The sequence below is a fragment of the Spinacia oleracea genome, chromosome 6 (assembly GCF_020520425.1).
Source record: "Spinacia oleracea cultivar Varoflay chromosome 6, BTI_SOV_V1, whole genome shotgun sequence".
NCBI lineage: Eukaryota > Viridiplantae > Streptophyta > Magnoliopsida > Caryophyllales > Amaranthaceae > Spinacia > Spinacia oleracea.
In genome coordinates, this window is record NC_079492.1 from 93,774,859 (window position 1) to 93,795,478 (window position 20,620).

At 35.0% G+C, this 20,620-nt stretch overlaps 2 protein-coding genes across 2 annotated transcripts; one reads left to right on the forward strand and one right to left on the reverse strand.

Moving 5' to 3' along the window:
* Positions 1-389: 389 nt before the first annotated feature.
* On the forward strand, positions 390-1,316 carry LOC110791193 (uncharacterized). Its single transcript, XM_021995941.2, has one exon. The coding sequence runs from the start codon at positions 390-392 to the stop codon at positions 1,314-1,316; it is 927 nt and encodes a 308-aa protein (XP_021851633.2).
* A 5,322-nt stretch (positions 1,317-6,638) lies between these two features.
* Positions 6,639-20,373, reverse strand: LOC110791199 (probable alpha-mannosidase At5g13980). The gene is made up of 30 exons (XM_021995947.2): positions 20,091-20,373; positions 19,833-19,916; positions 19,658-19,746; positions 18,047-18,221; positions 17,754-17,873; positions 17,573-17,659; positions 17,418-17,489; positions 16,989-17,102; positions 16,647-16,747; positions 16,463-16,556; positions 16,215-16,382; positions 16,041-16,130; positions 15,114-15,179; positions 14,947-15,003; positions 14,391-14,604; positions 14,155-14,294; positions 13,806-13,874; positions 13,648-13,707; positions 13,492-13,563; positions 12,726-12,773; positions 12,377-12,496; positions 12,190-12,255; positions 9,679-9,791; positions 9,486-9,570; positions 8,823-8,933; positions 8,652-8,747; positions 8,477-8,524; positions 7,634-7,702; positions 7,304-7,535; positions 6,639-7,082 (listed from the first exon to the last, which is right to left on the reverse strand). The coding sequence occupies exons 1-29, from the start codon at positions 20,310-20,312 to the stop codon at positions 7,311-7,313; spliced, it is 3,075 nt and encodes a 1,024-aa protein (XP_021851639.1). The 5' UTR covers positions 20,313-20,373; the 3' UTR covers positions 6,639-7,082; positions 7,304-7,310.
* Between the last annotated feature and the right edge of the window lie 247 nt (positions 20,374-20,620).

Sequence of the window (20,620 nt, forward strand, 5' to 3'; positions counted from 1 at the left end):
ATAAGCAGGAAGAGGTCAAAAGATTTATTCAAAAGTATGAGGTGGGTTTGGTTGGTCTCCTGGAGCATAAGGTAAAATTGCCTAATCTAGGCAAGCTTTACCAGAAGATTTTTCAGAATTGGTGCTTCACTACTAATGCTAGCTATCACAGTTGAGGTAGAATTGTTGTTGCTTGGAAGTCAGGAAGCTTCAATGTTAACATAACAGCTGCTTCTAGCAAGTTTAAACATTGTCACATCAGTCCAGTGAGTGGTATGACCCCTTTCCATTGTACTTTTATCTATGCATTCAATGAGAATAATATGAGGAAGGAGTTATGGAGAGATTTATAGTTGTTGAATGTCCAAGGACCTTGGAATTTATGTGGTGATTTTAATTGTGTCATGAATATGGAAGAGAAGATAGGTATGCGCATGCATGTGTGTGGCATGGAGGATATAAAGAGTGTTGGCAATTTCTTTACTTGGAACAACAAGCAGCAGGGTGGTGATAGAGTATTTTCAAAGTTGGATAGATTTCTTGCAAATCAAGCTTGGCAGAATGATTATCCAAGTGTTGAAGTTTGTTTCTTACCTGAAGGGCAGTTTGACCACTCTCCTGGTCTTCTCACTGTCTATCCTAGAAGTGATGGAGGAAGGAAACCATTCAAGTATTTCACTATGTGTAAATCTTCTCCCCTTTTTCTTGATATTATACAAATGGCCCGGAATTTCCAGTGTTCTGGTAGCAAAATGTTTGTTTTGACCAATAAATTGAAGAAAGTTAAAGCCTCCCTCAAGGAGCTGAACAGAGTTGGTTTCACTGATATTCAGGCAGCTGATTTGAAGGCTCACCATGGTATGATTGCTGCTCAGGAGGGAATGCATCTTAACCCACATGATAAGGAGTTAGCAAATCTAGAACTGCAAGCAATTCAAGAGTATAAAATCACTCATAAAGCCTATCTAGATTTTCTGAAACAGAAAGCTAAAGTGGAGTGGATTAAAAATGGGGATGAAAACACTTCATGGTTTCATCAGAGTATTAAAAGCAGAAGATTGCAGAATCAAGTGTATAGTATCTTTGATGGTGTGTGGAGAGATAAACCTGATGAGGTGTCAGATGCTTTCTTGGCTTATTACACAGAACTTCTGGGAAGTGTTCATGATAACAGAACACATGTTATCAAACAGATAGTACAGTCTGGTCCTATCTGTCAGAATCATCACAAAGATATTCTCAATGCTCCTTACACTGCTGATGAAGTTAAAGCTGCTTTGTTTTCTATTCCAGGAAGGCTCCAGGTCTTGATGGTTTTGGTTCATATTTTTATATAGATGCATGGTCCATAGTAGGGGGTGATGTTGTTTCAGCTGTCCTAGATGTTCAGCATATATAGCAAGCTACTCAAGGAAATTAATCATACTGTGATTACTCTGATTCCTAAGGTCAAATGTCCAAGAAATGTAAGTGAGTTCAGACCCATTTCTTGCTGTAACACACTGTACAAATGTGTTACTAAAGTTTTGTGTGCAAGACTTAGACAAATTCTTCCTGATTTGATCTTTGAGAATCAAGGGGGGTTTGTTCATGGAAGGTATATTGTACATAATATCATGGTTGTCCAGGATCTTGTAAGGCATTATGGGAGGAAAGGAGTGAAACCAAGCTGTTTAATGAAGATTGACCTCCAAACGGCTTATGATACTGTCGATTGGAACTTTCTAAAGGATATGCTGATTTATCTGGACTTTCCTGGGCAGTTTGTTAATCTAGTAATGGAGTGTGTTACTACTCCAATGTTTTCTCTCATGATTAATGGTTCAATGCATGGCTTTTTCAAGTCTAAGAGGGGTCTGAGACAAGGATATCCAATCTCTCCTCTCCTTTTTGTGGTCTGCATGGAATATCTGTCAAGGGTATTGCATAAAATGAGTAGTATGAGCCAATTTCAGTATCATCCAAGATGCAAAGAGCTCAAACTCACACATTTGTGTTTTGCTGACGATCTTATTCTCTGCTGCAAAGGTGAATTTCCATCTGTTTATCTTATTTTGCAAGCATTCAAGTTGTTCTCTGCTTCCTCTGGTCTGAAGGCAAATCAGCAGAAATCATCCATCTATTGCCATGGTATGAGTAATGATTTCATTCAGAGAATCATTGATGTTTCTGGTTTTACCAGAAGTCAATTGCCTTTCAGGTATCTTGGTATCCCCATTTGTGCTAAGAAAATATCTGTTGCTCAGTGTGGAATGTTAGTAGACAAGATGACAGCTAGGATTAAGATGTGGAGCACTAGGAATCTGTCTTATGTGGCTAGAATGCAGCTCATTAATTCAGTCCTGTTAAGCTTACATATGTATTGGGCACAAATGTACATTTTGCCTAAGAATGTTCTGCAGGAGATCACTAAGGTCTGTAGGGCCTTTCTATGGAGTGGTCTTGCTTACAGCTCTAAGCCTAGCAATGTTTCTTGGCATAATACTTGCAGTAGTAAGCAAACAGGTGGACTAGGCTTTAGAGATGTTGTTCTTTGGAACACTGCCAGCATGGGTAAATATGTGTGGGCTTTAGCTACCAAACAAGATAATGTTTGGGTTAGATGGGTGACTTCTGTGTATTTAAAGAATGGGGAATGGTGGGGATACTAGCCAGGCAATAGTGCAAGCTAATATTGGAAGAAAATATGTGAAGTGAAAGAGTTACTGAAGCAAGTCTATTCTGAGAGTGAGTTCAGTAATATGCCTCATTACTCAGTGAAACAGGTGTATGAAAAGTTAGCAGATGATAAGCCTAAGGTTCATTGGGATAAACTGGCTCAATACTCCAAAGCATAGATTTATTGCTTGGCTTGTAATTCGGGCTAGACTCCAAACTACAGCTAAGCTTGCAAAAATAGGGATTAGTGCTTCTGCTAGTTGCCTGATTTGTGGTCAGAGTGATGAGATTCATGATCACTTATTCTTCAGGTGTACCTATAGTAACATGTGTCTGATGGAAATGAAGAAGTGGTTGGGTTTGCAGTGTGGAAACAAATTACAGCATATTTTCAGAAGCATCAGTCACAGTAGAAGGTCCAAGTTCAGAAAACAGGTTGTGTTTGCAGCTGTAGTGGCTCTTGTGTACCTGATCTGGAAGTGCAGGAATACAAGTTATTGGGAGCAGACTGTCCCTACTGTCAGCAGTACAATCAGTAGCATCAAACAAGTTGTAAAAACTAGAATTCAAGCAGTATTGCCTAAGAGTGTTAGCAGGTCTGATAGCCAATGGTTTTTGGCTTTATAGGTTGTGTTTTGATGTTTGTATGCCTGTTGGCTAGTATGTTTGTGCTAGTTCCTTGGTGAGATGGTCCAACCTAGTTGGTTTGTCTCTCTTGAACTATTTTAGCTTGTATTTTGGTTTGAGCTTATAATATTATTCTCACTTGCTTAGCAAAAAAAAAAAACAATGAGATTACCAAACCAATACCTACCCAAATTAGGCACTTACATGACTTGCAAGTTTTGGATTTGGCTCATAATAGAATTTTCCTACTGGGTTTCTAAATGAGCAAAGCTTATTGATCCTTGCTGTCTTTTGTATTAGTCTACAAGTTCGATTAGTTAGAGAAAGAAGGACCACAACGACAACAACTGTGTTCTCTTTTTATGTACTTTGCTTGTAATTCTGTTAGGCTTAAAGCTAAGATTAGATTTTAGATTAAAACTCGACAACAGCTGTTGCTCATTTGATAATACTCGATAACATATGATACTCTTCTGATATTTCTTCATTCATAGGCAGATTTCTGATGTTTGCTTATTATTTCTTCTTTCACAGGCAGATTTCTGATGTTTTCTCTTTATTTAAATTGCTCATTCACAGGCAAATTGCTCATTTATAAAATAACATGAGCAAATTTCAAATTTCAATAATTTTTCAGTATTTTGGCTAAGAATTCTCTCCCTTTTTATTGTTTAAACCCACACTTCAAAAAATCATCAACTGGGGCAAAACTCAACATGAACAAATCAAAATTTATGCAATTTTCATTCAATAATTTACGCAATTTTCATTCTAAAGTACTAATCAATTCAATTACACTATCAATTTCTATTTGTTTCATTAATTTAAATATTATCGCACAACACCAACGAGCAACTAAATTCCCAATCAACGAGCAACATGAACAAATCAATAATTCTGATACGGCTTAAACCCCCCCCCCCCCCCCCAAAATTCCACACGAGCAACCAAATTCACAATCAAATTATTTGCAATTTTAATTCAAAATTTCATTCAAAAATGTCAATCAATTCAATTTCACTACCAATTCGTAATTGGTTCAATAATTTCGAAAGCCTAAATTGAAAATTCAAGATAATTGATTTCAACAAAAAGAACTAAATACCTTCCTCCATAGACAAATTGCTTATGATTTCTTTAAATCTTGTTTCCTGGGTTTCTGCCATTGAAGAAATTTAGAAAGAAGGAAGAGAATGTCGGGGTTTGGGGGGAAATTTTGTCGCGTTTTTTTCTTTGTTTTGGGGTTTTTAGTTTGTTTTGCACGCGCGAGATCAACGGCTCAGCTTTCGTTCGTAGGGACGGTTAGGATGGCTTCCTATTCTTCTCATTTTAAGGAACTTCTCATTGAAGAGGGACCATATATATATATATATATATATATATATATATATATATATATATATATATATATATATATATATGTATGTATATATATATATAATAAAATAGTTGATCTTAAATGACTAAAAGTCGTGCTTTAAATTATACAAGTTAGGAAACAAATAAAAGTCATCTAAAATGCATATAAGTTGTGTTTAAATGAATACAAGTTGAGCTTAACTGAATTAAAGTTGAGCTTAATTGAATATAAGTTAGTTTAAATGAATAAAAGTTATACTTAAAAGTTGTCGAACTTCTTACTAGAATGCAAAAGAGCAGTTTGCATATGACCAACTACGACTTTGGTCATTACCCTCGTATTGTTTAAATTTATTTTAAAAAGAAGAAAAAATTCCACTTAAACTATCATACGTGACCAGAGTTGTGGTTATCTTCCTCCTATGTCGTACATGGTTGTGCAAACTATGATATTCTTCTTACTTAAAATCTTAAACTATATATATTCTTAATCGTTACATTTTATTTAATTTCTAGAGTTGTAACAATTGTTATTTCTTTTAAAATTACTTGTTTTTAATCAAAAACAACTTAAACACTAACATATGACTCGCCTGATTTGAAATATTTTTTTCATTTTTTAATTTGATTATTATAAACGAAAATATCAAAAGTTTGAAAATTCCCAAATTACCTTTGGTCATTATTAGAATACATAAATAAAGTTTGCATCTAGCCTACTAAGCCATTGGTCATTACCACATTTTGAAAATGAATAACAACTTGAAAATGAATAAACGGTGAGCTAAATGAATAAATATGAAAATGTATAAAACTTGAAATGAATAAACGGTGAGCTTCAATTAATAAAAGTTGAGTATTAAATATATAAAAGTGAAGCTTATGAGTAAACGTGGAACTTAAATAAATAATAGTTGATCTTAAATAAATAAAGTCGTGCTTTAAATTAATATAAGTTGTGAAACAAATAAAAGTCATCTGAAATGAATACAAGTTGTGTTTAAATGAATACATGTTGAAGTTAAGTTAATTAAAGATGAGCTTAAATGAATATAAGTTAACTTTAAATGAATAAAAGTTGTCCTAAATTTGTCGAACTTCTTACCAGAACGCAAAAGAGCAATTTGCATATAACAAACTACGACTTTGGTCATTACCCTGGTATTGTTTAAAGTTGTTGAGAAGAAAAAAAATCCACTTAAAATCTCATATGTGACCCGAGTTGTGGTTTTTCCCCCCTATGTCGTACACGATACCGTACATGGTTGTGCATGCTATGATATTCCTTTTTACGTAAAATATTTAACTATATATTCTTAATCGTTACATTTCATTTAATTTCTAGAGATGTGATCATGGTGATATTTAAAATTATTTATTTTTAATAAAAAACAACTTAACACTAACATATGACTCGTGTGATTTGAAATATCTTTTTCATTTTTTAATTTGATTGTTTCCTCCGTCCCACATTACTTGTTACACTTATATTTTCACAAAATTTTAGGTGATAAGTGATTGTTTGGTTATCAATTGTTATTTTATTAAAAAAGTAGATGTGATAGTTAATGTGGTATTTTTTTTAATAGAATGAGAGAGTGCGAGGAAAATACTTTTTCTAGTGGGAAGAGAAAGACAATATAATAATTGTGGGTCTTTCCTAATTAAGTAATATGGGACGGACGAAAAAAGAAAGTGTAACAAGTAATCTGGGACGGAGGGAGTATTATTATTGAAGAAAACGAACAGATCAAAAGTTTGGTAATTTCCTAAATCACCTTTGGTCATTACCAGAATACAAAAATAAAGTTTGCATCTAGCCAACTAAGCCATTGGTCATTACCACATATTGAAAATGAATAAACAGTGAGCTAAATGAATAAAAATGAAAATGTATAAAGCTTGACAATGAATATAACGGTGAGATTCAATGAATAAAAGTTGAGTTTAAATATATAAAAGTGAAGCTTAAATGAGTAAACATGGAACTTAAATGAATAATAATTGATCTTAAATGAATAAAAATCGTGCTTTAAATTAATATAAGTTGAGAAACAAATAATAGTCATCTTAAATGATATAAGTTGTGTTTAAATGCGGTTTGGATATTGAGAATACAACTTGTTTGAACAAAACTTTGCTAATGAAACAAGTTTGGTGCTTTGTCAACAATCCACCGTCTATGTTAGCGAGGGTTGTGCTAAGGTCCTATAAGATCTTATAAGTTCCAATAAAATCCTATAAGATGAAGATAACAAACCCTAATCCAGCTTTATTTTTTTTGCTTTTTATTTACAATGTTGCCACTTAATATGCATAACTTGCCAATCAGGAAGATTAACAAAGGCCCTCCCAATAAGGGGATTAGTTGGGTTCCCCAAAAGCTCTGGTGGCTCAACATGATCAATTAACTCATTTTTAGTAGCTAAAACATCTTGAACATCGTCAAGTGTTGCGACCTGCGAGAGGACATGAGCACATCACACTGATTGAATAAGGGCAAGTAGGCATCAAAGTTTTATTCAATAGTCAAGCCAATATCATTATTCAGTACAGGAATGTTTACATCTCTACATACATACAGATACTACAGTGGCTTTAATCCCAGCAAAGTTTCTCAAAGTGAACAATAAAATAAGAGGTAACTACATTGCCAGAATCAAGCCTAGAAGCATAATACCTGATTTTCAAGCATCAAAGATTCTGTCAGACTTGTTGCTGAATTCAATCAGCAACGTTCGAATTTCCATCGGACCAAGTTCTAGAATCAGCTCTGCTTGATCAATTGCTCTCCCCCTTGTCACTTTGGATGTCTGAGCAGAAGAAGCTTGAGACTTCCACACCAGTCTCTTCTTCTCCATCTCTTCCCGCTCTTGATTTGCCGAGAGGCTGGTCTCCGTTACTTTTCCAATCTGAGTTATTCGACAAAAGAGAAACAGATGCATATTCATTATTCATAATTTCAAATCTACGTGACGGAAAACAAGACATCCAAATGTGAAGCATCTACCTTCTTTGATGGGAAAAGTCTTTTCAGCTCTACATTTGCCATGCTTGAAAGATCCTTGTCTTCTCCAATCTTCATTTCAACAAGGCAATGTATGATGTAAAAATATAGTGTTTTCCTTCCTATGACCCAATTAGTAAGTAGAGCATAACTAAAACTTAAGTGAAACGCCAAGTATGATCTCTTCAATACTACACGTGTATAGATTACTTTCTTCTACATTTACTTGCTGCATGCAGCATAAAACCTGATTGGTTTCATTACCCTGATACTGATAGCCTATTGCTCTTCATTGATTGCAAAACCGAGCCTAGTTCTGCCATGGCACAAATCCCCTAACCCCAGACCAAACCAAGGAATACTTTAAACCAGGGGAGACAAACTACACTGCAGAAGATACATCTCCGATCTCATTCAGAAAAAACCAGAACCCTAAAGTTAGAACCACCTGAATAATCCAACAAGGGAAAAGAGGAAAAAAGGGAAAAAAAGACTAACTTATTACGAAAAAAGGGAAAAGAATGCAGGAAAGAAAATAACAATATATTCCGTAACCAGTGTCTTCTTAACAAACAGCTTAACAAGGCATTGATGACTTTGCATAAAAGTAACCTTAAAGTAATAACTGGGAGCACCATAAAGACCACAATCAGAACCTTGTGAAACGCCAAAAGCAAGACAAGCGAAATAACTTGCAACTACACGATAAACATTGACATGTTCAACTACAAGAAGCTTTCAGGCTATCCAATAGAAAATGATCAGGAACCATTCTCTAAGAATTTTACGAACCAAGTTAGATTACTTTAATTTATGGCAGAAGATGAGCAGAAAGCTAAGTAATACCTCAAATAGATGTGCTAATCGAAGCAGGACTTCTCCACCATCAAGCTCCTGTTCATTTTAGAAGGATGAAAGAAAAAAATTCCCAATTAACTTGCAAGCCATTTCAACTTTCAAGCCTCTGATTATAATAATAGGTTGAATTACCAAAGGACTCATTATGAGGAGTGTCCATTACCTGAAGGGTTATCATAGCAACATTTTCAGGTAAACTATAAGAAGAATCAATTCCGGTAAATGTGGGTAGATGGGAATTCAACCAGTTGTCTTCATCCTGCACAGATGGTGATTATAGTCATAAGAATACCCCATTTCCATTTGTAGCTACTAAAAGCTAATGTTTTCTCACCTGCTCACTGAAGGCTAAGAGAAGCGGAGAGTATATCTGCTGTCCAAACGAACGCCTCCATTTAGCACCCTCCCCTAAACGGTCAATTCTGAAATAAAATTTTCCTTGAACCTGCAAAATGATTGGGGTTACCACTATAGTAAACTATTTTGATTTAAATAAATAGTTGAAATTTTTCCAACACTGATCAGTGTTGCATTTGGATGTGAACAAGCAGCTTCTGGAGCTTCTCTGTTAATTCTCAATTAAATGAGAAAAGGTAATGCTCTACCTTAAGCTTCGTGTAGCACCAAACCATCTACTAAAGCTGATAAACATGCAGGAGATGAAAACCTCTGTATCCAAAACCCATGAGATCCATCACTTATTCAATCAAACCAATTTAAGCCTGAACGTTATGCCCATTAATATACCAAAATCTTATACGTTCCTAGTGAGAGACTCATAGGCCTTAAGTCCTTGGTTCTATTCTTTAGACTAAATGGCTAAAGATCATGTCCCCTGGTTGGCAGTCTATCAGAAACTTCAGGCATATAATTCTTTGTCATCTTTATACAGTTCTATGAGTAAAATGCATCTTAAAATCAATAAATTGGCAACCAGAAGGACAAGAATAAGCTATAAAAAAAGGTGTAAATTCAATTTTTGGGATAAACTACTCACAGTTAAGCCCGTACACTTGTCTTGAGCACAAAATGTTTCATTCAGGGCCTCATCAACACCTCTACCATCATCTTTGAGCAAGCGTCTATAAACAAACATAATCAAAGGATTACATTTACAGTAATACGGAAACTGTTAGAGCTTTGCTTAGAAACTTTTTACTTGATTCAGTAATTTGTAAAAGGCACTAAACCTATGGAGCATGAGCTCTAGTTGACCATCCAATATGCTAGAACCTCCAACAGATCTATCCACCAAAATGGAGAACTCGTTGATATCATCATGCAAATACATCCCAAGATTAATCTGAGAGAAGCATCAAAAACAATAGTGTGAAATTAAAAAGATATAATAAGTCCATAATCACGTAATCAGGCTACATACTTACACATAATCCATAACGTTACCCATCTTAAAATAACAAAGTATGAAGTTGTAACCAAGCCTAACCCTTTCTAAGTAACCAAAAGGTTTGGAAAGAGAGAATATTTGGAGAAACTTGATACTCTTTCCATCCCAGCTGGGGGTGGACATTAAATTGGGTTAACGTCGGAGCTAGGTAGACTTGTCAAACGGGTCGGTCAGGTCGGGTTTTAATAACTTATTTTCAGGTCCGGCTTAATTCGGGTACGTCACTTTAAGATTCGGGTTTAGAAATGCTTGTTCATGACCCAGAGTGTTTGGTTCGGGTTGACTCAGCGGATTGAGAGATTTTAAAACATATATACTATATCATCATTTATTAGCTTAATAAATATAACCATAGCTCAATAAAATATACAAAAGATGCGCACAAAATAATAAAGTATCATACACATGTTAACATATACAAATTCAACTATAAAATGACGTATAAGTCAAACCAGAATCATATTACACCCAACAACAGTAACATTAACATTTTTTTATTGTGCTTAAAATTCCTCGTAATCTCAATTATTATTATAAATAATGGATTTTCAATCGTCCGGGTCACAAACAGGTTCGATCTGGCTCGAATAAAGTTGGGGTTTGAGTTACGAGGATGGATAAAATCGAGTTAAGATAAGATCGGGTTTCAATATTTTGTTCATGACCTAGGAAATATCGGTTTTATTTTCTAATCGGTTTTATGTTGGGTTTCGGGTCCGAACAATTTTTGACGGGTCTAGAGCTAGATCACGGAGATTGAGTGAGAAAGAAACAAAGAAAAAGGTAGGTGGGTGGGTGGGTGTGGAACTGTGGATCCACAAGGGAAGACAAAAGTAGAGAGAAAAAAGTGGCAAAAGCATAATAACTTTAATAAGTGACTCCCGGAGTAGTCGGGACATCCTATTTTGGACCTTTTGTTACAAGTATATGTTAAGCCTGAGCTAGGACGGAGGGAGTACAATAAATATATTGTACACCATGATAACTTTTACCCACTTTTTTGTAACTTTCACCTAGTTTTTTTTATAACTTTTAATATGTTTTGATTAACTTCTATATTATATTAAAAAAGTTGATAGAATAACATGTTAAAAAGTTAAATGATTAATTTTATACATTATTAGTGATTTTGAAAAAATAATTTTTATTAAAATGAAAAATTTTAATTTTTTTATTAAAAGTGATTCTGTTTCTTTCTATTTGTTTTTTTTTTTTTTAATTCTTTTAATTTTTTTTTAATTTACATGCTATTTTGAAATATACTTATTTTACTTATTCATTTATTTTACACTTTACTTATTTTTTATTATCTCTTACAATATTTTTTTTTTCTATAATATATATATATATATATATATATATATATATATATACACATTTTTCTCTTATCTTACTTTCATTAATTCCACTTTCTCTTCCTTGTTTTTTTCTTTTTATATTTCCTGCTCATTTCTGGTTTGATTGGTGACAATGACGGTATCCTACGACGATTCATGTTAGCCGACCCCAAATCATTTTGGGACTAAGGCTTTTTTGTTGTTTTTGTTGAAAAATTTTATCACTAAAAAGTAGATACTTTTACATATAAAAGGGTAACTTTTAAAAAAATTGAGTTAACTTTTACTCCGGTGTACAATATTTAGTGTACACCACTTGTAAATAAGAATTTGTGAAAGGTTTAAAGATAAAAGGTTGTAGCAAAGAGAGGAATACTAGGATGCAGTTGCAATCACAATGACGGTTGAAAGTCTAGCTAACACTTTTGCCTAAAATTAAAGTTATGGTTAACTCAAAAAACTTTACGGTGCGGTCGTGACGCGGCCGAGATTCAATATTGCGATTAGCTCTCAAGTTCCATGTATGGGCTATTCTAACTTGGTAAAAGTTTTGCGAAGGAAGAAGAGAAATGGATATTTGATACAGAACAAACAAACTCATCACTTTTGTCAACAAATTCATCATTATCATTACCCCATTGCCTCAAAGAGGCTCCCGCAAGAAGCGGGGTAAGGGGGGGTCGGGTGTACGCAACCTTACCCCTGCAATTGCAGAGAGGTTGTTTCCAATTGACTCAAAAGCGATAACGGGACGACAACAGGAAGACCAACTTCTACTTCATGGAAAGGAAGCGAAGAGGTTTTAAGAGTCATTTTGATTTAGTCCATTACATCCCACAGCCAAAAGAACAAATGAATCTTTGGCTCCATCGGAAACGGACATGCACAAATAGAAAAATTACGAGAGAAAAATTAATCCCATACAGAAAATTACGAGAGTTGGAATAAGAACATACAGGATAATAGTTCCCAGCAACTGGCTGATTTACTTGCAGCTCCCAGTCTGATCTATAATCACGAATCTGTGAAGCAATAAATTCATTTGTATACCGCAGTATGAAAGTGTTCATAAGGAAAATTAATTTTAGCTCATCACAAAGTGGCTAGTCACTACAGAGTACATACTACACAAAGAAAATTTACCCTTTTAATAAAATCGCGTCCATTTGAATCCGTGTAAAATGTCTTATCTGACTGCATGCCTGTAGACAATTTTGTCACAACTTCTTTTCCAATCCCATCTTCAACAGGTATAGGCCCAACCTGAAATGCAGGGTATCGACATAATATTATGATATATATTGAAGAAGTTGACATAATAATATGAGCTATATTGATGAAGGAACTTGAAGAAGCTTTGCTCTTTAAATTATTCCAACTCCTTTGTGATCTTGTCCCTGTTTGAGAATGCACAATAGTACCTCGAACTTGTTCATTTATCAATAACCATTCAGAAAACCCCATAATTAAAGTAACTCCTGTTTGAGCTTACAACGTATTCAACTTCAACATGCTCCTTATTCTTGTGAACTCTTGTGATCTGAAGACAAGGACAAATAATTAGCACAGCTCCAGACTGAGGAGAATACACCGCAAAAATCCAGCAGCAAAACAAGAAAAATGATATCTAACAAAAAGTAGAATCATAAGATATGATTCCATAAGAACTTCCTCGAGTGACAATCTTTAGTCCCAAGTGTAAGCTCCAGAGTTTTGCCAATAAAAAGGATTAATTTAGAGAATGAAGTAAAACAGGATGCAGGGGGTAGCGGGGAGGCGGGGATTGCACAAATCACTTGTAACCACCTCTGTGTATATTATGCTCCCCAAACTTGTATTCTTTACTGGAACCACAAAGGATAGAGATTAAATAGAACACAAAATGGAGTACATATAGAAACGGGTAGATAGTGTGCCTAGAGGCATAGTGCTTCATTCTGTTATAATATTTGTATATCACAATTGCACAAGGAGCTTGAGGAGATTAGGTGCATAGTCCACAAAAAGGACTAACAGAAAGAAATCTCCAGAGATGGTTATACTTAACAGAAAGCACTTACGGGCTGTAGCAACAAGTCAATACAAAAAGGTACCAATTGCATGAGGGAGAACAATTTCCTATTTACTTGTGTCACATCTGATTTTTTGTTTCGTCAGTTCTCTTTTTTTCCGGCAATACACATAGCCACGAACAAGAACTGAGAAGCATCACATTGGTTTAAATACAGAGAGTACAGAAATACTACAACACAAAGCACCTGATATATCCATGAACTGATCTGTTGATGAACTTCATCTATCAAAGGACCGCGCATAACAGTTGATTGAACCTGCAATTTGGCCAGCAGAGATTTAGAGTTACTTTCATTCATTATATCTACATAGATGGAAATCATGCAAGAAGCATTCATAACCTTTCCCTCAGACTGCATCACATACGTGCCGTTTGGACGGAACACGTAAGCCCCGGAAGCCTGCAACAATCAACATGAGTATGATATTGTATTTGCACTAAAATAGATCTAGAAGTAGCTCCAATTACAACAAAATTGGAGAGCGATGCAGGGCCTACCTGAGTATCTTTTTCAGTTCCATTGTACCCTGGATAATAAGCATAGGTCACTTCCACAGAGTTCTTACCCTTCAAATGAAAAAGTGGAGCATCTCAGGAAATGTCGCTAGGAACAATAACACATAACCAACAAATATTGGACAAGAGTGGGAGGACATGAAATAAACTTCAATGGTAAACAGAAATTTCAATTAGAAATAACAAGAAAAAGCGACAAAAAAATGTGTTGACCATAGTATGACTACGCCTAAGTAAAAACACATTACATAAAACAAAAACACAGCTTTTTCAGTAAAATGAATAACATTCTGCATAAACATAGAAAGCACAGCATAAATAATCAACATACCAAGTTTCTTTGTTTATTATGATAAGTCAACTTTCCATTCTCCTCAGAGAATGTAAGTTTCAAATTTTCAGAACCAATATCAAAATTAATCTTCTTACTCCCTTGAGAAGTGTAAACAGATGATCTTGTCAACTTAGCACCTGCATTCAAGAGTTCAAGGTATAAAAGAAAATAAGATAGCCAGTTAAAGATTGTGAAATGCTTTTTCAGAGTAAACTCAAAGAAGCTACTCATGCCTTTAACACCAGATACTGTATAAGTGCTGAAACCAAGAGGTGGTACGGATGCTGCAAATGCGAGCCAATACTTAGGTGCATCTCTTACTGTTACCCCCAAATATGATGCCACGTGGAAGTTACTCGTGCTCAATTGCACATCAGATATAGGAAGAAGTTGTGACTCTAGTTCCCTTCCTTCAGAATCACGAACTACAACATCTTCATTCTTGATCTACACCAGGTGTAATCTTTTTTAAATGACACTAGTCAAACAGAAATTAGATTCAAGCTTAAGATTCTTTTTATAGGTGTTGAAGTAAAACATGTAAAGATGAATCCTTTTCAATCGTTTATGAACTCAAAATAAGTTTCAATTCAAGTTGAGTAGTAATCCAGCGAATGAGTTCCAAGATGTTAACGATTAAGGTTAGATGAGTACCAAGAGGATGCACCCAATAATATTACATGAACTGTTCACTACACATCAAGTACGCGTGGGTCTACGCATCCATACAGTCAAGAATTTCAGATTTAAGGGGTAGATGCTAACAAATACATTTGGAGTGTTACTTACAGGAATGCGAATAATATCTTCTCTCTTCCATCCAAGAGGATTATAGACTACCACAATCTTGCAAATTGACAAAATGCACAGTCAGATGATTTAAACCAGATCAGATGAAGCAGTACAATGCGATAAACAAATACAGAATATGCATATTCAATGAAGTCTCCTAGTACCAAATGTTTTCCTTGAGAGAGATCGGTTTCTGATGCAGGACAATAACTAATATTCATCAGTGGACACTGCAAAGAAGTATAAAAGGTCAGGTCAATGTTCAATCATGTCTCACATAATTAAAAGTGGGAAAGCGTCAAAGGGATCAATAAAATTAATCATTTACTGTATTCAGTCTGTTCATTTTCATAAGCTATGATTATTCAGGATCTGGGAACTTGCATTTTTAGTTATAATATTTCCCAGCTTCTTTCATCAATGTTAAATCATGTTGAACATATTCAGAAATGGCTAAGGGATGAGAAATCAGTACGAACTACGAAGTATCTTTTACTGGTTCACTTTCTAAAGTTATATGTACTAGACGTCTAGACATGATCTGAGAACTTCCAGTGTCCGTTTTGAGTAGCTACTTTCGAGTAAATGTTCAATCATGTCTCCCTACTTCAAAATGGCAAGTTAAAGGGATTAGAAATATAAAAATAAATATATTTTACCACAAACTCTTAATTAAGGCCAGTGTATAATAAATATTATAAGGCAGATGTAAAGTTGCCTCAAATTTCTTAAAAGCTACGCCGTATAATATAAAAGTTAATTATTTTTTAGTAATAAATTTTTTAATCAAAATTATCTCTTCAAAATCACTCATAATGTATAAAGGTAACCATGTAACCTTTTAAAAAGCAAATCCATCAAAAATTACTTCATAATATAAAAAATTAATCAAAACATGGTAAAAGTTACCAAAACTGGTTAACTAGCTACCCCGATGTACAATAAATTTATTTTACACCGGGTGCATGCGAAACCCTTCGATATTTTACTAGGTTCCTTATCCTAATCTGTGATTTTTTTATTGTACTTTTGAGTTTTACCCAACTTCTATAAAATACTACAGGTGCTCCCTTCTTATAAAAATGACTTGCCTGCTGAAACTTAGTTGTTGGGTTCTGACAACCAGTAACAGGGGAAGATTGAGTCAAGCAGCCAATTGATGATGCAACCACTCCCTCAGCCTACAGACAAAGAAATAAATGCATGAAGCTAGAAGTACAACTGCATCAGGAACACCAAAAAGTAATTGCAGAATAAATACGCACCTCTTGATAACCAATCGATAGTCTCTTTGCATAATCATAAGCTACATGCTGCTTTTCAGTACCAGTAACTGCATCATGATGTTGAGCTATAGCTAAAGCATTCGCTAATGCATCAGTGTTGGGACCTGCTTGACTCCTTCCTATAAAATATTCCAGTTGTCTTGCTGCCTAAAATTAGTAAAGTATAACTTTTCAAGGTAATTTAATCGGAGGTTTAAATCTACAAACACCAGAAAAATGAACAATACCACATAGTAGCCACTCATATCCCTAACATAACGCTTCAAAGCTGGCCTGCTAGTAAAGTATCCAGTCCAGTATGCATTAATTCTATCTGCATATCTGTGTTGAGAAGATTTCCTCACAATTACCAAACAAGGAATGCCAAATAATACTCTATAAACGGGAATTGCATTTAGATGTTCCACTTACGGGAAGAAGTCATCAGTTTTTGTCGGCCAGGACTCCTGAGTTGCAAATTTTGCATCTGTATACATTGATGCAGTTGAGTAAAGTGCATTGATACGTCCATCCTGGAACCAGTTCACATAAATCAGTGACCAGGCCATGCTGGTCATATATACATCATCACTCACATGTTGGTCTCTGTATGGCCAGAGAAGGATAACAAGTTGGGAATAATAATACAGTAAAACCCTAACAATTCAGAGAGAAGAAAGCAATTAAATCAAGAATCCACTAGAAGAAAGTATTAATATTGAAGGACTTGCATCATTCAAGTGAATAAACAACCATTAACATAGATAACATTACCAAGTTAACATAATGAATCAGCTTGTCCATCTGCCGGAACCATGTATGAGCATACTGGTACTTGAAATCTGTTCCCATGGTCCACATTATATGATTTGTTCGAGTAACATTTGCCTGAAATACAGAAAATATTAGCATCAACATCGCCTAATCAAAATTAATTTCAGAAATTGCTTGTAAAATAGATTAACCCGTCTATTTTGTTAGTCTTGCTTCTTTTTTTAATAGTTGGAGGAGAGGAGGTTTGAACTAACAACCGGACACGTTTACGACTCCAATGGCATCTACGCTGGTAGAACCAGTTTTGATCCCTATGTGCTGTGTGTTTCAGACTTTAAGTATAGATTTTTAAAGTTCAAGCGTAACAATAGTGAATAGTAGATTCATCTGACAGAATAAAATGCTAACATTAAGATCATTAACATTTACCTGAGATATTGCAGCAGCGACAAAGGCATTCACTCGATCTTGAACGTTGTAGTCAAACAAGGTAGGGTCATCCTTCAAGAGAAGAGAAATTTTAAAAAAAAATCCACGTGAATTGCCCTTACGGACTTTGAGTTACATAAGAGATAGGATGTTACTTGGACGATTGGAGAATCATCATTAACTTCAAAATGAAAACCATCTGGAGGTTCATAGTTGCCTTGCCAAAAGGCACCAGTAAAGATCTACAAGACAAGAAAAAATCAGAATTCCAGCAGAAATATAAAAAAATTATTGAGTAAATTAGATGAGAAAAAAAGAAACAGGTATTATGTTTGCCTGAGCAGTCTTCCCGAGACTCTTAGAGCCCTGCCAGACAACTTCAAGGCTCTTTTCAGCCATGCGTTTCTCCCTGTCTTGGTAGTCTATTCTTGCAAAAAACAATGAATCAAATCCAACCTGCAGTAGTGGCAGAAGTATGAGGTGCATAAAAGTGACTCGTAAACCATACTAACAATAATTCACTTGAAAGTTGACAGTGCACAATGATATTGGACTCTCTTGGCATAGAGACAAGAATAAAAGCAAGAATAGCATAGCAGTAGAAAAAATTTAAGACATAGTCGACTTACCTCTGCTCCTAACAAATAAGCTTGTACAGATGAATGTCCGAAAGGGTCAATTTGCCAACCAATTCTCGGTGTCACCCCAAATTCTTTCTTAAGAAATTGGTGTCCAAGTGTTGTTTGATCAATCATATCAATGTAGTGTGTAGCTGCCTCATCATGCATGACCATGCCCCCATTTCTGTAGGAAGTTTGGGAAATCCGGAAAACCATCAAAAAAACAATAGGACAGCATGCATCACATTCACATGTTACTCTTTCAAAATACTGTTTTCTCTTCAATTCTAATCTATCTCAAATAATTGACAGACAAATATACTTTTCCTTCCAAGTAACAAAGCTCCCTAACAAATAATTTCTGCAACTAAAATGTTAAATGTATATTCATCATTCATCATTGATTAGTAATACAAGTACACGACAACCATCTTGGAATTTCAGACCTTAATATTTGATTGACTTAAAAGTTCAGCTGTAACCCATGAATGAAATCAGTATTACTTAAGCTATCAGGCAAGTTTTCTTAGATAAGTAAGTCCTCCCCTGGCTCTGCTGAAAAGGTAAAGTTAAAAAAAATATCCAAACCATTTATCTCAACCCTCAAAACTCTAGCTTCACTTGCTAGCTGCAGACTAAAGGGCAGGGGTGCAGGACTACCAAAATAGGACATTGTTAAAAACTCATGCATTTCTCTAATTTCAAATTAAAACCTAAAGTGATTCAATTTTTTATGTAGTTGTTAGACTCAAATCTCCCTGTAGATGTATATGACTGTTTTCAATGAATGAATGAATTAATTTGTTATCAAAAACAAAAACAAAAAAAGTTTTAGGCTTTATGAAGTCTGGTGAACAAGTTTGAAAGAGGTTATTCTGTTATTTCCTATTAATAAAATTGGCTAAAGAAGAGTATTGTTGTGTTTATAGTTTTTGCCTTTATAGATTCCAAAATCCAAATAAGAATACGTTATCTCCTATCCTCTGAAGTATATACTGATTCATTCTACTTTTATAAAGCAACTAGTTTGTAGCTCGGGCGTTGCTCCGGGTTTTACTTTTAGTGGGATTTACTTTATGGTGCTATTATCTGATTTCCATGCAAGATCAGTGGCCGATCAACAAACTTCCTTCCCATATCCGAAAATCAAAACAAAGCCGAGTTCTCTTCTTCATGATTAGTTGATTATTATACTCTTGTCAATGTTTCCCTCTTCCGCACTCATAATTACACTCCATTACCCTAAGTTTTTTTTATTTGTCAAGCTTAAGTTGAGAAGAGAAGAATTGTACATTTATAAGTTAAGTAATTAATTCCCTTTTGCTATTTTTTCCCTTTAATTCATTATTATTCATTTTAAAAAGGTTGTATTTATTATTTAAATAGAAAAATATAACATCATTGTGGCTAGCTAAGATGGTAAGAATGATAACTTTTAATTCAAGAGGTCTAGTGTTCAATCCTTGCGTGATGTGGCGTAATAAGGAGGGATCTACGTGGCACATATACGTTCTTATAAACGCCTTTTAATATATTAGTATAGATTGGGCAAAGATTTATCATAAACCCCACAAAATCCCCAAACATGAGCAGCAAAAGAAAAAAGTATAGTATAACTACATGAATTCCAGTTGACCAGATTTGACCAGACCCTTCACTATGCTTTGCATTGTCTCGCTCTGCTCTCTCCACCACCGCTCGAAAAACGCCTACATTGCATCAAAATAACACCAATCACTTCCATAAATTGAAGCTAACCTCAATTCTTTCAGAATAACAAAAAATCGAAACTCGCCTGCTCAACATATATAAACTTCCTGTTCTTATCAACCAATAATGCCGGAATCAACGAATCCAGTATATTCTGAACACATGCTCCCTGCACATCATACAAATTCCTAACAAAATTCAGACAATTATCAATTATCTTCTTCAACTCTAAAAGGTGAAAAGATTAAGTATAATTTAACATTAATAACACCACTAATTAGCCTTTAGGGCGGCTTATCAAAGCCGAATAAATTTATTGATCATCCTAAATACCAAATTATACCTGAATGGAATTATTCGAGCCGACGTAGTACTGGTCAACGGTCTTCAACCAACCAGCATCGTCGTGAGTGTGAGCGACTAAATGAACGTTGAGCTTATCCGCCACTATTTTCGCCGTCGTATTATACACCGTAAACTTTGATTCTACTATACTAGCTGAAACTAACACAAATGCCGCCATTGCTACCACCGCCATTGACGGAGTGGTCGAGACCTTCGACATTGTCAAAACCACCGGTAGAAGGGGGTAGGTGATCGTTATCTGAAGAAATACAAGTGGAAATCAAGTGCATTATATTTAGGTGCTACGCGACGTTTTGGGAAGTGGAAAGACGAAGTGACGTCGTTCTCATGGGACGGATGGTGAGGACCACGTAAGGCGTGCGAACTGATTTTGTATGAATAAAGTGGATAGCATGTGGAACTGACATGTAAGAATATCCTCTTCCGGCTCTCGCCTAACGCAAATTCTTATTTACATGGGTTGTACGATAAATATTGTACACCAAAGTTAAAGTGGACGTAAAATGT